Raw genomic sequence first — 16,145 nt, forward strand, 5'->3', positions numbered from 1 at the left:
TCTTTCTCTTCACAGTGCATTTTTGCTTCTTTCTGGCCTCACCCAGTGTCTCATTTTCTGAAGCCACACAGATGCACATAGCTCCAAACTAATGCATAGTTATTAAACTCCCCTTTGCTTTTAAACTTGCATTTTTGCTCCATTTTGTGGCTCACTAAATGAAAGCTCCTTTTTGAAATCTTTTTATAATTGTGTGTGTGTGTGTTTCATAACAACATATTTTTTTCACAGTTTAAAAAAAAAATCTAGGATCCAAGAGGACCTTAGAATCAACAAAAATTAACAATTACTGTTAATTCTTTTTTTTTCTTTTCTTTTTTTTTGAGACAGGGTCTCACTGTGTCACCCAAGCTGAAGTGCGGTGGCACAATCATGGCTCACTGGAGCCTCAACCTCCTGGGTTCATGTGATCCTTCCATATAAGCCTCCTGAGTAGCTGGGACTGCAGGTGTGTGCCACTACAACTGGCTAAATTTTTCTTTTATGTGGAGACAAAATCTTGCTATGTTGCCCAGGCTGGTCTCAAACTCCTGGGATCAAGTGATTCTCCCACCTCGGCCTCCCAAACTGCTGGGATTATAGGTATGGGCCATCATGCCCATCCTTGTTAATTCTTAAAATAACATCTTTGTTGAGATATACTTCACATACCAGACAAGTCACCTATTTAAAGTGTACAATTGAATAGCTTTTAGTATTTTCACAGAGTTGTGCAACCTTCAGCAAAATAAATTTTAGAACATTTTCATCACACCAAAAAGAAACTGTAAGCCCATTAGTGGTCATTTCCATTCCTCCCCCTGTTACTGTCCTGCCCTCACACCTGTCACCCTGCAACACTTTACTGCCTCCCTACCAGCCCTAGGCAACCACTAATCTACTTTCTGTCTCTACAGACTTGCCTATTGTGGTTATTTTATATCAATGGAATCATACAATACATGGTGTTTTTGTGACTGGTTTCTTTCACTTGGTATAATGTTTTCAAGGTTCATCCATGGTGTAGCATGTATTGGTACTACATTCATTTGAATCACAAAATAATATTTCATTATATGGACATACCACATTTTATATAGCCTTTTATCAAGTGATAGATATTTGGGTATTTGGATTGTTTTCACTTTTTGGCTGTTATGAATATTGCCGCTATCAACACTCATGGATAAGTTTTCATGTGGTCACGCATTTTCATTTTTCTTGGGTATAAACCTAGGGGTGGAATTGCTGGATCACTCAGTCAGTCGACATTTAACCTTTTGAGAAACTACCAGACTTTTTCAAAGCAGTTCCACCAGCAGTTTATGAGAGTTCCAGTTTTTGGACACTTTGCCAGTGCTGTCTTTTTTATTATGTAGCGCTGTCCTAGTGAGTGTGAAGTGGTATAACATTGTGGTTTTGATCTGCATTTCCCTAATGGATAATGGTGTTAGGCATGCATTTCTGTGTTTATTGGCCATGTGTATATCTTCTTTGGAGAAGTAACTATTCAGCCACGTTGACTTTTTTAATTGGGCCATTTGTCATTTTTATTACTGAGTGATAAGAATTATTTATATATTGGAGAAACAAGTTCCTTATCAGATACATGATTTGAAAATATTTTCTCCCATTTTTTGATTTTCTTTTCACTTTCTTGATGGTGTTCTTTGCATAAAAAGGTGTTTATTTTGATGATATCCAATTTATGTTTTTGTCATTTGTTCTTTTGGTATTATATCTAAGAAAACATTATTTAACCCAATGTCACCATGATGTATGCCTCTTTTTTCCTATAAAAGAGTTATAGCTTTAGCTCTTAGATTTAAGTCTTTGATCCATTTTGAGTTAATTTTTGTATCTAATGTGAGGTACAGGTTCAATTTCATTCTTTTACATGTAGATATCCAGTTGTCTGAGCACAATTTGATGAAAATATTATTCTTTCTCTATTGAATTGTCTTGATACTCATATCTAAAATCATTTGACCATACATGTGAGACTTTATTTCTAGACTCTCAATTCTATTCCATCGATATATATGCCTGTCCCTATGCCAGTACCACACTGCTTTAATTGCTGTAGAACTTGGTAGTAAGTTTTGAAATTGGAAGTGTGAGTCTTCCAATTTTGTTCAAGATTGTTTTGATTATTCTGGGTCTTTGCATTTCCATATGATTTCAGGATTAGCTTGCCAATTTCTGCAAAAAAAAATCCAGTTGGAATTTTTAAGAGAATTGTATTAAATATGTAGATCAACTTGGGGAGCGTTGCCATCTTAACAATAGTAAGTCTTCCAATTCATGAACACAGAATATCTTTCATTTTATCTTTTTTTTGAGACAGAGTCTTGCTCTGTCACCCAGGCTGGAGTGCAGTGGCACAATCTCGGCTCACTGCAGTCTCTGCCTCCCCGTTTAAGTGATTGCCTTGCCCCAGCCTCCCAATTAGCTGGGACTACAGGCATCTGCCACCACACAGGGCTACATTTTATCTTTCATTTAGATCTTCTTTCATTTATTTCACCAATGTTTTGTAGTTTTCGGAGAATAAGTTTTATACTACTTTTTTTTTTTTTTTTTTTTGAGACAAGATGTTACTCTGTTGCCCAGGCTGGAGTGCGGTGACACAAACATGGCTCACTGCAGCCTTGACCTTGCAGGCTCAGACGATACTCCCACCTCAGCACTGTGCCCTGTCCCCTTCACCCTTCCTCATCTCCCACCACCCCACCCCTGCTCCCAGGTAGCTAGGACTCCAGGCATGCCCTACCACACCTGGCTAATTTTTTGTATTTTTTGTAGAGACAAGGTTTTGCCATATTGTCTGGTCTGGTCTTGAACTCCTGATCTCAAGCAATCCTCCTGCCTTGGCCTCCCAAATTGCTGGGATTACAGTCATAAACCACTGCATGGGATTACAGTCCATGCTACTTTTGTTAAATATATTTCTAAGTTTTTCACTTGTTTTTGATGCTGTTGTAAATAGAATCATTTTGTTAATTTCATGGGATATTTTTGTTCATTGAAGATGTATAGAGATATGGTTGCTTTTTGCATGTTATTTTGTAGCCTGCAACTTTTCTAAACTCCTTTATTGGTTCCAATAGTTTTTTTTTGATGGATTTTTTAGGATTATATATACACAAGATCATGTCATTTGCAAATAGAGATAGTTTAACTTCTTCCTTTGCAATCAGGATGATTTTTATTTCCTTTTCTTGCCTAATTGCCCTGGCTAGAACCTCTAATACAATGTTGAATAGAAGTGGTAAGATGTCATTTTAAGCCTGTGTTTCTCCCAGATTATTTTCTTGCTTATGATTTGCTGTAAGGTAGTAAAATAAAAGAGCTGTTTCTTCTTTTCTTAGGAGCAGTAAAAGAAGAACGAGTGTGGCAAACCACACACTGCTCTATAGCCGCTGTCTGAGAAAAGTTAAAAGGGAGAAAGAGTAAATGGTCACCATGAGCAACAGGAAAGCAAGGAAAGCAAACTGGGGCTCTGGTTCCTCTTTCAGAAACCAACAGGAGTGCAGAGACTGGTTGAGCCTGAAGTATGGTCTTGAGAATTAACAATATGAAAGTTTGTGTCAGTTCCTTTTTAAAGTGTAAAGCTGATTCTTTCTAGAATATGCACCAACTTATACAGGATTACCACACAACCAAGGGTGTTTAGATCACAGAAGTTTGGGCTGGAGAAAAAACATCATTAAAAACCCTCAAACTTTTGTTGGTTGTTTTTATGTAATCCACGGACATCAAAAATCAAATTCATCAATATTGGGTATTAAATGATCTTAATTATAAGAATATATTTCTTTAAACCAGGCTTAGGAAGTTTGTGATATGTTAATGTCTTTTTCTTGAGTCTGGAAATAAATATGTATCATCACTTTTAAATGTATTATCATGTCAACAATTACTTTCAAACTAGTGTTTTTTCTGTTTTTCTTCTCCTTTTTTTGATATTGGCATTTGAAGGCCATCAGCTTATTAAATAATAACCTTTCATTCAACTGGTCATTTAAATCTCCAGTTTTTCTTGAGTGGCAGAATGGTGAAATGGAAGCTATTTTAGACTAGAGATAAGACAAATGAGAGAGTCAGACCAATGTTTTTGTGGCCAGACTTTGCTTCCCTTTAAATTGGGGGAAAGGAAGAGGAGGAAATATGAATAACTTCTGAAATATCTTCCAATGTAGTCAACAATGACATAGGTAATATTTACTGAGCATTTACTCCTCGGTAGGCATCGAGCTACGTGTTGACATATTCTCAAGCAAACCTCACAACAACTCCTTGGTATAGGCCTATTAGTATTGTTTAATTTTCTGTCAGAGAGAAATGAAGCTTAGAGAGGAACTTGCCAAAATTCAAAGCTGGTATGTACTAGAACCAGGATTCAAATCCATGGAAGTCTATTCTGTGTTCTTTTGTGTAATGTTTACTCATCAGTGGACCCTAATTTATATGGGTAGGCTCTAGTAGCCTAGCATCTGAACCTGGGATGATCGAGGCAGAGGAATATTGTCTCCTGGAGTGTGCCGGTCAGATAGACGAGATGTGACCCTGGACTGGTTATTTTTTACATCAAAGACGATGCTTCCTGAGCTCTTTGTTGTCTCTAAGAATTGACTAGGCCGAGCGTGGTGGCTCACGCCTGTAATCCCAGCACTTTGAGAGGCCGAGGCGGGCGGATCACGAGGTCAGGAGATTGAGACCATCCTGGCTAACGTGGTGAGACCCTGTGTATACTGAAAATACAAAAAATTAGCCCAGCGTGGTGGCGGGCGCCTGTTGTCCCGGCTACTCGGGAGGTTGAGACAGGAGAATGGCGTGAACCTGGGAGGAAGAGGTTGCAGTAAGCCGAGATCGCGCCACTGCACTCCAGCCTGGGCGACAGAGCAAGACTCCGTCTCAAAAAAAAAAAAAAAAAAAATTGACTAGCTCTGGAAGGGGCAGTCTCCATAGCCAGAAAGGTTTTAAGATGTTAAAACATTATATTCCAGAGTCTATAAGTTTTAAGTATTCTCCAATATCACTTCTTGTATTCTAAAAAAATTGTCAGTGAGAAATTAGTAACAAAAAGTATATTACAATGTGCAAACACCTTTTCATGTTGTTGAAATGTATGAGATTGATCAGTTGCTTTACAAGTCCATTAAACAACATTATTAACTATGCTTCTAGATGCAAATAGCTTTGAATGTAAAAACATTACAACAATAATATAAAGAAATTGAAGTGTTACTGGATCCTGACAAAAAGTCTCTCCTTGACTATACTTTAGTCAGGCTCCTCTTAATACTCTTCTCAACTATACATCAACTTTTGGGCTGCTTTGTCCACCTTTGCATCGCCCAGTTTTAACAAAAACTCTGCTAAATTGGTTTAGCCACAATCCCCCGCTTATCCCTAATGTTTCCTCTTAATAATTTTTCATCCAATGACTTCTACTCTTTATTTTGGCTATGAAGTCTCACTTTTTCTTGTTGTGTTTTGAGTTGAGCCCAATCTCTGTCCCTTACTGCAAAACCCCATAGCAGTAGTCCCCATACTTACTGCAATAGTCCTGAATAAAATCTACTTTACATTTTAACAAGCGTCATGAATAATGTTTTAAACAGTATTCAAAACAGTAACAATTGAAATTGGCCCTGTGTAATAAGATAACATATATTTTGGAATCAGACTGATTTGTATTTGAATTTTGGCTTTTCCATCAACTAGTTTGATATGTTATCGAATGCTATTGACCTCAGTTTTCTCATCTGTAAAATGCAGAGTGAACTGTAGGCAGTCATGGGTCACACACTTGTCAGCAAGTAACTGACCCGTATTTCAATCTCAAGTTTCACACCAAAGCCATTTCAGCTGTCTTAGAGAAAATTACACTCCAAGCGAGATTAAAAATGTCAAAGGGCACCTAAATATCAGCACAAGTTCTGAACAAATGTAAAGAAAGATAATTTGTTGTGGGGAGCAGAGAGAACACACTTTAGAAAACTTTTATCATATATTTCATTCCATGGGATGCCATTCTATTGCTGCCTAATTTTAATTTATCATTGGAGGGAGACTTTTGAAATTAAATATCAATGAAATGTATAAGATTTACCATATTACCTTGTCCTGTTTGAATCCTGAAATATCCTTACTGTCATTGTTTTATTAAAGACACATGTTTAATGTGATGTCATTTTATGAAAGCTAATGATTGAAAAGGAGAAAAAATGATTTTCTTTTTATAATACTTTTGGCAAATCACATCATATGAGTTAATATATGTTGAGAGTAGAAAATACCCATCCTAAGGTATATAAAATCTTGGGTTTGGTGACAATGATTTGATATAAAAATATGCCTAGGAATATGAAGGGTCAAGGGTAAGCTATTACAGACAAAAGAATGTTAGAATATGTTTTAGAAACTGAATGTAGCAGAAAACATTTTTCAACTTCAGTAGGAACCTTAGTTTGTCTTTAGACATCACAATTGTGCACAAATGTTTCAGGCTTAGGCTGCAAGGTAAGTGAAACTTCCTTTAAAAAAGACAGGAAGGAAGGAATAAAGGAAGAGAAGGAAAGAGAAAAGGGACAAATTGAAGAGGAGAGGCTCAGAGAAAGACATAAAGACAAATCAATGCTGTTATCTTACTGAAACATTTACTATATTTAAGTACTTCAAAAATACTTAGGTTTTTTTAAACAAAATTAATTATACTTCATTATGCATATATAAAAGGAACTTAAGTATAAATGACTGAGAACTTGATTATGCCTCTGAGTTACCTAATAAGTTACCAGCATTTTACTCATTCATTCTTTCTTTGTTTATTCTTCTATCTCTCCACTCATTCATCATTCATTCATTGAATATTTGGTTTCCTAATCCTCCCAGACAAAGCTAGTAAGTTTAGTTCCTGGTCTTTATGACCCCATCATAAATCTTTTGTGGCAGATATATGATAAGTAAGTGTATTTCCCTGAACTTTGTGGAAACTTAGCGTATCCTTAGACATCAGAAAATTATCTCTCTCCCAGGACTGAGACCATCTGAGGGTTGAGGGGTGGGTCTTATCCATAGGTAATGGGCTAACGACATCTGCTTTAGAAGAAGAGCTTTGCTGACTACTTTGAGTATTATAGTTTCCAGGGTGTTTTTGCAGAAAGCTAAGTCATCCTTCTATTTTATTTTATTTTTAAAATTTAAATTTCCTCTAGGTAATGGTGGTTCCACTAATTCTGCTAAAAGTACCTTTAACCCTTAGTGCAGAGGTTGTTGTAATGTGCTTCCTTATGAACAAGCATTAGCTGACATTTACAGATATCTGAGTTTGAGAAATAGGTCCCATGTTGCTTATTCCTTGATAGTGAGACTAGAGCAATAGTATATCCTGTCCTAGGCAGAGTGTCGGGCTCCCCAGGGTGCACACCAAGTAGAATTGTTTTGCCTTATGACATCGTCTTTTGTTTGCTTAGTTGCTCTTATTTCCTCCTTCTTTCCAATAAATTCAGTATCATGTTACAGTATCCTATAACAGTTTTCATGGCTCAAGGTTTTGTTTTTTCCTTCCAACAAAGACTCTTGAAAAATCAAGACAATACGCTCTTGGAAATTATAAGCAAAAAGCATATCAGGTTTAACAGACTATGGGCAATTAACATCAAGGGTATCTACATAGTCTGATATCTATAGATTTCCTTTAAATGATTCATAACAACAAAAATTAACATGTTATAAAATGCATTTACATAAAGTCTTTCAGATGGAGATTGCTTATATACAGTCCACATATTAAAAAATTAAAAAATAAATATTAAAACCTAATGAGTAAAGGCAGAAATTAAAGAGATAGAAATGTAATTTCAGAAGGCTGAATGGCAGGATTTCACAAGCTGGCACCATCATTTGAGTTGTCAATTTAGTAGATCCAGTAAGTTGATATTTTCCACACAGTTAGAATCAGGGCAAGGCTCAGAGCCTCATGCCTGTAATCCTAGCACTTTGGGAGGCCTAGGCAGGACAATCAGTTGAGGCCAGGGGTTCAAGACCAGCCTGGGCAATATGGTGAAATCCTGTATCTACAAAAAATACAAAAATTAGCTGGGTTTGGTGATATGCACCTATAGTCCCAGCTACTCAGGAGGCTGAGGTGGGAGGATTGCAAGAGCCTGGGATGTCGAGGCTGCAGTGAACTATAATCGTGCCACTGCACTCCAGCCTGGGGGACAGAGTGAGACCCTATCTCAAAAAAGAAACAAAAAATCAGTTCCAACGTGGTTGATTAGCTATTATTCAAACTCACAAGAGACAACATATTCATTTAGTATGGAGCCAGAAAGTTACCCTGTTATCTGCCACCCATACTACTTCCCTTCCCATACCCACACACTGGGGTAGTCAAACTAGTCATCAAAACACAGCTTGGTCAGAACTAATCCAAAGCAAAGGGAATCAGACTGATTTGTACTTGAATTGGTACTCTTGCAACCTTGACAGTGGGGGTTTAATACATCACTGGGGTTCAAGATACTCTGCTACTTACTAGCTATGACCTTGGGCAAGTTACTTACCTGGTAAGTGTCTCAGTTTCCTCATCTAAAAAAATGGGAATAATAGTAGTACCTACTTCATGATGTTGTTTTGAGAATTAAATGAGTTGAGGGAGTGTATAAAGTGCTGTTATCAATACCTAGTACATAGTAAATGCTGTATGTGAGCTCATTTGCATTAGTTGTGGGAGGCATTTCGGGCAAAAATGAAGAAAACTCTCTATGTGCACCTCCCTTTTATGGCCAGATTATTCATATGTGCTGGGTTCCTTGGAAAGATATTTTTCCCTTTTTGTTACAAAGTGGCAAGGTGAAACCAAAACAGAAAGAGGATAAGTATGCTTCAGGGATAGAAGTCTAAATTCAAGAAATCCATATAGAACATCTCTGCTCTCTGACTTCAACATTTAATTAATTTCAATGGATTACATTGCTAATACTTCCTAATTGGGTCAACTGGACTTCACCACTGTTCCCTCATCTCTCCGAAACCTATTTGTGTAAGGAACTGTGCAAGGTGTCTTACAAATGGAGTTGGACAATGGCTTTTGTGCATTCTATAAATTGGATTCTGTACATCTGTAAATTATGCTGACAGGCACTTCTATAACACAATGAGGTCAAAACAGTCTCACCAAAAATGGTCTTTTCATGCTGTATCCAAGCCAAAAACGGCGAAAGGATCCTAAAGGTACCATGGCATATGTGCAGAAAAAGTTGATAAATTCAATCCAAGACAATGGTTACCTTTCAGCCAATTTTAAAGGGACTACCTAATACAAATCTTAAAACATATAGTAATAGTATCTTAATTAAAGATATTTTATGAAGAAACTACTATGCGAAAATATACTGTGTTACACGCTGTAAAGTAAAAGAAAATTATTAAGATACAGTTCATGATTTTAGAGAGTTTGCAGTTTAAAAGAGGGACCAAAATATGCATGCAATTGACTAAAGGAAACAAAAGAGAGTATAAATGCCATGAGTCAGAGGCAAAGTTTAGACTGAAAGAACATAGCTGGACTGAATTGATATTCTAAAATTCAATTCATTCATTTAATTGCTATTTCTGGAGTATCTACTATGTGCCAAGTCATGAGACATAGCTGTTCCCACAAAGGGGTGCTAATATCTATAAACTCAATTTTTGACTAGTTTCCAGGTTACAGGGTAGAGAGCGGAAATAGCTTCAGCTTTAGAGTTAGAAAAACCTGAACTAAAACCTTGCCCTACCAATGATACATTGGGTGACTTGGGTAAATAATTTGTCATCTCTTAGCTTCATGTCAGATATCAGAGTGTCATCTTTGATTTCCTCCTCTAACCTCATCCTTCATTTAGTTAATCAACATTAGTCCTTCACTATGTCTGGAATCCATCCCATCCCCGTTAACCCTATATCTTAAGTACTAACAATAACCCCATCATTTGTTACAGATTCTGTAGCCTAACAAGTCACTTCTCATTATCCACAAGATGTAAGTCTATTGTTCTTAACAAGGCATTTAGGACTTTCAATGAGCTGAACTCTGCTTACATTTTTAACCTCACATGAAAATAATACTCCTCCACATATACTTTACATATCTTTAACTACCAGCCTGTTGGGTGTCTCTGTGCCTCTGTACATGCTATCTTTTTTAAAAAAGAAATAGAATCTTGCTTTGTTTAGGCTAGAGTGCAGTGGTGCAATTACTGCAACCTCAAACTCCTGGGCTCAACAGATCCTCCTACCTCAGCCTCATGAGTAGCTGAGACTACTATTTTATTGTTAACAGAGACAAAGTCTCGCTATCCTGCCCAGGCTGGTCTCAAATTACTGGGCTCAAGTGATCCTTCTGTCTTGGTCTACCAAAGTGCTGGGATTACAGGTGTGAGCCACCAAGCCCAGCATCTGATGCCATTATTTATATATATGCTGATTGCCTCAACAAGACGAAGCAACTGAGGACAAAGACAAAGCCTTTCACCTTTGAATTCCCAGTCTTAACATAATGTCTGTCATTGAGAAGCTATGCAATAAATGTTTATTGTAGTAATGAAGTCATGATTAGGGATAAATAGAACCAAGAAGTGCTTTATGAAGGAGGTGATATTTAATGTTGGCCTTGAAAAGCTTTGAAAATACTCCCTGCATTTTAAGTGTGCAATTTTGGGATGCTCAGAGTTTTAACATACATAAATGGGTATGCATATCCTCATGTTGCTCTTCTTTCTTTGTCTCTTGCTCTCTTTCTTCCTTTCTTTCTTTTGACTGAGTCTTGTTGTATGGCCCAGCCTAGATGCAGTGGCGCACTCATAGTTCACTGCAGCCTCGAACTGCAGCTCAAGGGTCCCGCTGTCTCAGTTTTCCCAGTAGCTGGAACTATAAGTGTGCACCACTATGCCCAGCTAATTAAAAAAAAAAATTTGTTTTAGAAATGGGGTCTTTTTATGTTGCCCAGTCTTGAACTGCTGGCCTCAAGTGATCCTTCCACATAATTGGGATTACAGACGTGAACCTTTGTACTTGGCTTCATTCTCTCTTTAAAACATACACATTTTGCCAGCTGAAGCTTTGTCTCTTCTATTCAAAGCCCTAAGTGCAATAGTCTGAGCATGGTGAAGACTTAATAAGTGTCTTTATTTCATTTAAAGAAGCATCCTCCTGATGCCTCTTAAAAGAGAAAGACTCTTGATTTCAGGAAGCGTACCATCTTGGTACCTTATGTGGTATCAAAAATAGTAGGCTTTTTAGCTGGGTCATAGATGGCCTTCCTTATGGCTCTACGCTATACCTTTTAGCAAATAGAAATGTTGGTATTCACTCTGTGTATTTAATTTCTCCTGGACACATTAAAAAATACATAAGTAAATATACCTTCGAATCACAGTGGAAAGCACGAGGCAACCCTGGACACCTCACTGCTATTTAACTTAACCCTCCCTAGGCAGATCATATGAGTCCGATTGTAAAAGTATTAATGTGGACATCTTTCCACTCTGGATCAAGTCCATTTCAGGTTATCAGGGATGGTTAAGCTCCTAGCTATTCTAGCAGATTTCTTATGTCTTAATGCATGAAATTAATAATAGTTCCTGGGATATTCCACACTTATCTATTACATGTTTCCACATATTTAAAATACAGAAGGAAAACATGAACACCAATAAAGAAACTATGAGTAACAGAAATCCAGAACACAGTGAAGAAAGAAAGAAAAAAATATATACTGCTGCAGTCAGCTTTTAGGAAAACTGTTTCCATGATTCTGAAAATTTATATTTATTAGAAATAAATCTAATTTTGGCAGCACATCATGGTTAGGAGCCAGGGAAATTGTCATTGGGACCTTAGTATTGTATTTCACAAGAAAGAGCTCTGTGAGGAAGCCTGGGCTATCTGCAAACCTTCGACTCGGAAATCCCTGCATAATAAGAAAGGTATTGGCTAAATTTGAGCAGCTCACGCAGTATCTAGAGGAAACATTATGAAGTGGGATAGCGTGGTGTCTGAGATGCAGTTATAGGTATACAGACATGACTCAAGGCGTGGATTAGGAAGGCCAACTTTGGAGGGGAGGGCTGGCTCGCTCATTTCTCTTCTCCCTGTCAAATGCTGAAAGGCTGGTTGCAGCCTTTGAGCTCCTGCACTTTGAGAGTTTTCAGCTGGGTTCTCAGGCTGCGTTCACCCGTCGACTTGCTCCAGGCCAAACCAGATTTTGAAAAGGAAGGCAACTTCTTTTTCGCGGCAAACCCTTAAACCCACGCACCTTCTCAAAACTCTGCCCTTCTCAACCCCTGCGCTAGAGTAGGCAGGGCAGAAGGTGCTGAGGAGAGGCTCAGAAGGGGCGGTGGGGACGATCCCCTTTCGATCTGCATTTGTAGCTGCCAAGGAGTAGCCAACAAGCACCAGATTTATGTGCACTTTGAAAGAAGCACCTTCACCATTGGCTTTTTAAGCGGCGCTGTCGCTAGGGAGCGGCTGGTAGGGCGAGCAGCCTCGGGGAGCAGCCCGGGCTGTTTGTTCCGTCACCTGGGAAAGGAGGTACACACAGTCGCGCGCGCACGGACACACACACGCACGCACGCACACACACCGGTGGCGAGTTCGAGCCCCGCGGCCCCTGTCCACCCGCGTGCGCCCCTCGACACAGCTTGCCTCCCGCCCCCTGATTCCTGCTGCTGCCGCCCAGAGGAGAAAGGAACCTCTGCCTCGAATTTCCCCACTGCGCCGGGCGCTGCGGAGAGCGGCGAGGGTGGGCGCGAGGCGGAGAACGCGATGAATGAGTTCTCCCCTCGCCTCGGAGTTGTCTGAGTTGGCGGCGCTGCGCCCAGGCTTCCGGCTCTCAGCGCCCCACGCGCGCGTGTCTCCCCGGGCTGCCACCCACGCCCGCGGCCGGGGCCGAGCCAGCCACGCAGGGCAGCCGAGGATCCGGAGCTCCTGTCCCGGCCCCAGTCCGGGTAAAAGGAGGGTTGTCCCCAGCGGAGGCGCACAGCCGCGCGTTCTCCCTGCACTCTCTTCGCGGTCCCATCTGTTCCCCATGGCGTCTCATCCGCAAACCCGGATCCAGGCTTACCTGGAGAAGAACAAGATCGGTCCCCTGTTTGAGGTAAGGCGCTGCGGAGGAGGGCAGTCCCGTTGTCTTTAGGGGAAGGGGTGCAGTAATGAAAACAGTACACTCCCAATCCCACCCCTCCCAGGGAAGGAGGGCTAGAGAACCAACGCGCGGGAGAGGGCGCCCTGGGATTCTCTGGCATTCGCTCTGTCCCGGCCAGGTGTCCTGGAACGCGGCCGGGCGGGCACTTAGCCAGTTACCTGAACGCGGACAGGTGAGCTCGGGAGGGCCCAGCCTCAGCCTGGCAGGGGAAGTTTTGGCCCTCTGACTGTCCTGCACCTCTCAGCTACATGTTCAGGACCCGGGCAGGCTGAGGCAGGCGACGCATACGGATGCACACACTCAGACTGTGTTGCACACGCACACTTTCTTTTTTGAATTCACGCTATCTTGCGTGTTCGTGTTGGATTTTCTTTTTTCTTTTCTTTTCTTTCCTTCTTTTTTTTTTTTTTTTTTAATGAGGGCGGTAATAGAACCCGAAAAGGTGGAGGAGGTGCTTAGCAGTTAATACAATTAACTGGAAGACAGCTGAACTGGTGAGGAGTAGGCTTCAGTCGGTGCGGGCGTGATGAATGAAATTGGCAAACTGAGAGACTGCCATTTGGTCACTGGACGAAAGGAGAGTCCTTTGCACTGCAGACCACACATGTGTTAGCAGGAGAAAGGGACGGAGAAAGGTTCTGAAAAGCACACACGTATTTGTGGAAGAAGACTATAGCTCTGAGCTGGTTTGTTTTTTTGTTTTTTTTTTCTCTCTCGCCATTAAAGAATTTAAGACAAAAATACAGTAGAAGGAAGAGCGCGAGGACACGAGAAAATGAGAACAAGAGATTGAAGCCTGGCACCAGCAAAGCGTCCCGCGGGTTGCCAGGGTGCTGGGCAGGGGTGGGGCGTGCGGACCGTAGTCAGAAGTGGAGGCCCTTGCGGAGGGACTCCCTTGGTCCCATCCAGTTCAGGGGGCACTGACCGGCGGCGAGAGTTCGCGGGAGGGTCGAGGTGCTCCCGCCTTGCCCCCGCCTTGCCCCCGCCTTGCCCCCGCCCCCCACGTCTCCCAGAAGCAGTTGTAGCTGTTCTTAACAGCTTGGTTTGGGGTGAGGGCTTGGTATGGGGAGGAGGTTACGTGTCAGTGTCTAAGAGAGGCAGAATCGCGGCAAGTGGAAGGGGCTGCACTGGAGATCGCGGAAAACCTAGCAACGACTGAAGAGAAGCAAGTGAGAACTGTGGAGAACAAAAAAATAATGCGAGTTAATGACCCTGCAAAAAAAGGGCTCGGTGGACAAAGGTGTGGTCCAATAGGTCTTTTGGGAGGACGGGTTTCACATAACAAGATTTGCAAGATCTCCTAAGTTTTTTTGCCCAACTTTAACGTTGATCTGTCTTAGACGATAAGACCATTGTTTCAATTGAAGCTCGCATTGTGGGGTGCAGAGTCCTACAATTGCTTTGATTCTTTTTTCTGCCAAAAATGTTAACAAAGGCAATCCATGCAAGAGCGAAATAAAATTGATGGAACTACCAGATTTCTTTTCTTTGCCTTTAGTTTAATGATTATTGATTATACATAATCCTATATAATTTTTTTAAAGGCAGAAGCATAAAACCTTCTGCAACGCAGTGTATTAATTGCATCGAAAGAATCATAAAATACATACATTTAGAGTGTGTGTTTTCTCTCTACTCTCCTGGAGTATAAAGTACAATTAGCCTGGGAGAATAAATGAATTGTTTTTAATAAATACTGTTTTAATTTGTTATTTTAAAATCCCCAAGATTTTAATAATAATAAAATTAGGAATATATGTAAACTTTCTGCAGAATTAGAAAATAAACTCAAATGGATATTTATCAAGTGCCCCCTAACCCCCACCTTTTAATGCTCACCAGCAAGTTATGCGCTGAAGAATTTTAAGTGATAGCAACGTGTCTCATAAAAGCTTTAGGTCCCCTCACCAAAAAACAAGCACCACCATACTTCGTATTTTATTGAATACATATGACATACACTGGCATTAGCTTAGATTGCAGTGATGAGTAGTGCATTTTTTAAGGTTTGATGTTCACTTTAAATAATTGAAGGGAGAAAAATGGATAATAAATTCTCTTTTAATAAAAGCTGGATGTAACACAGTTCCTTATGCAACAATTTTGATCATGATAGAGCTTGACTTTGAGAGTACAATTATACGTATTTCACAAAATTGGAAGATTTTACTAGCGTGTAGCCTACTTGTTTCATGTTAGAAAACCAGTGCCACCTGTGAAATGGACATTGTTGACCTAGAGACCGTCCATTCTCTTCTAGGACCTTACTCAATAGTTTTCACAGGAATTGATTTGGGTCAGAGGAGGTGCCCAGCAATCTGAACATATTAAGAAGCAGCACAAATGTTTGCTACAATTTTAATTTCTGGGCCACATTTTGAGAAACTGAGCTAAAATCTCCTTTTACGACTCACAAATTGAAATTGGCCGCTCCATGTCTTGTCATCTATGCTTTGTTGTGTTGAGTCAGTGTAGCTGACACAGGCTTCTTTCAGTTTGGAAAATATGCGGTATCTGATAATATGTCCCCCTTGTGGATAGTTTAAGTTAGGAATGTTTTAAGAAAACTTAATTGGTATGAGATACTTTAAAGATAATCTATGAATGTTTTTTAAAACAATAGCAAAAAGTAACCTATTCATTGATATTGAGAATACTTGTATCCTCTTTTTTACCTGTAGGGCTTATTTACCTAGTTTGTTCACTTAGTTTATTTCTTACTTAGTTTATTGCTAATATTTTATGATTTGAGATGCTTATTAAAGTGTTACATGCAGTATGGTGTTTCAAAATTTATTTTAAATTGAAATTAATTTTGTTTCCAGCTGACTCAGGTGAATAAATTTGTACTACTTTTAAATTTCATTGAAGATGTTTTGGAGCATTACAAAACTATGCCTAAAAATCATTGCATTAGAATTCTGGGCAATGATATTCTGATTAGATAATATGAAGGTGTAAGATGAAA

General features: G+C 39.7%; 1 protein-coding gene and 1 long non-coding RNA gene across 6 annotated transcripts in view; one reads left to right on the top strand and one right to left on the bottom strand.

Annotated features, from left to right (window-relative positions):
* The window catches only part of LOC106635035 (uncharacterized), a 29,371-nt gene extending 14,737 nt beyond the window's left edge, over positions 1–14,634 (bottom strand). Inside the window, exon 1 of the long non-coding RNA XR_001338392.4 lies at positions 13,097–14,634. This is a non-coding gene — a long non-coding RNA (uncharacterized LOC106635035). The remainder of the gene's footprint in view (positions 1–13,096) is intronic.
* C7H8orf34 (chromosome 7 C8orf34 homolog) overlaps positions 11,931–16,145 on the top strand; it is a 485,474-nt gene continuing 481,259 nt past the window's right edge. The window contains exon 1 of one of the 5 annotated variants that reach the window (XM_034966203.4): positions 11,931–13,129. In XM_034966203.4, the coding sequence (XP_034822094.3) occupies positions 12,803–13,129 (327 nt within the window). In that variant the 5' untranslated portion in view covers positions 11,931–12,802. The remainder of the gene's footprint in view (positions 13,130–16,145) is intronic. The other 4 variants (XM_034966201.4, XM_034966200.4, XM_008956708.7 and 1 more) reach the window with 4 other exon arrangements.

Source organism: Pan paniscus, chromosome 7 (assembly GCF_029289425.2).
Source record: "Pan paniscus chromosome 7, NHGRI_mPanPan1-v2.0_pri, whole genome shotgun sequence".
Classification (NCBI taxonomy): domain Eukaryota; kingdom Metazoa; phylum Chordata; class Mammalia; order Primates; family Hominidae; genus Pan; species Pan paniscus.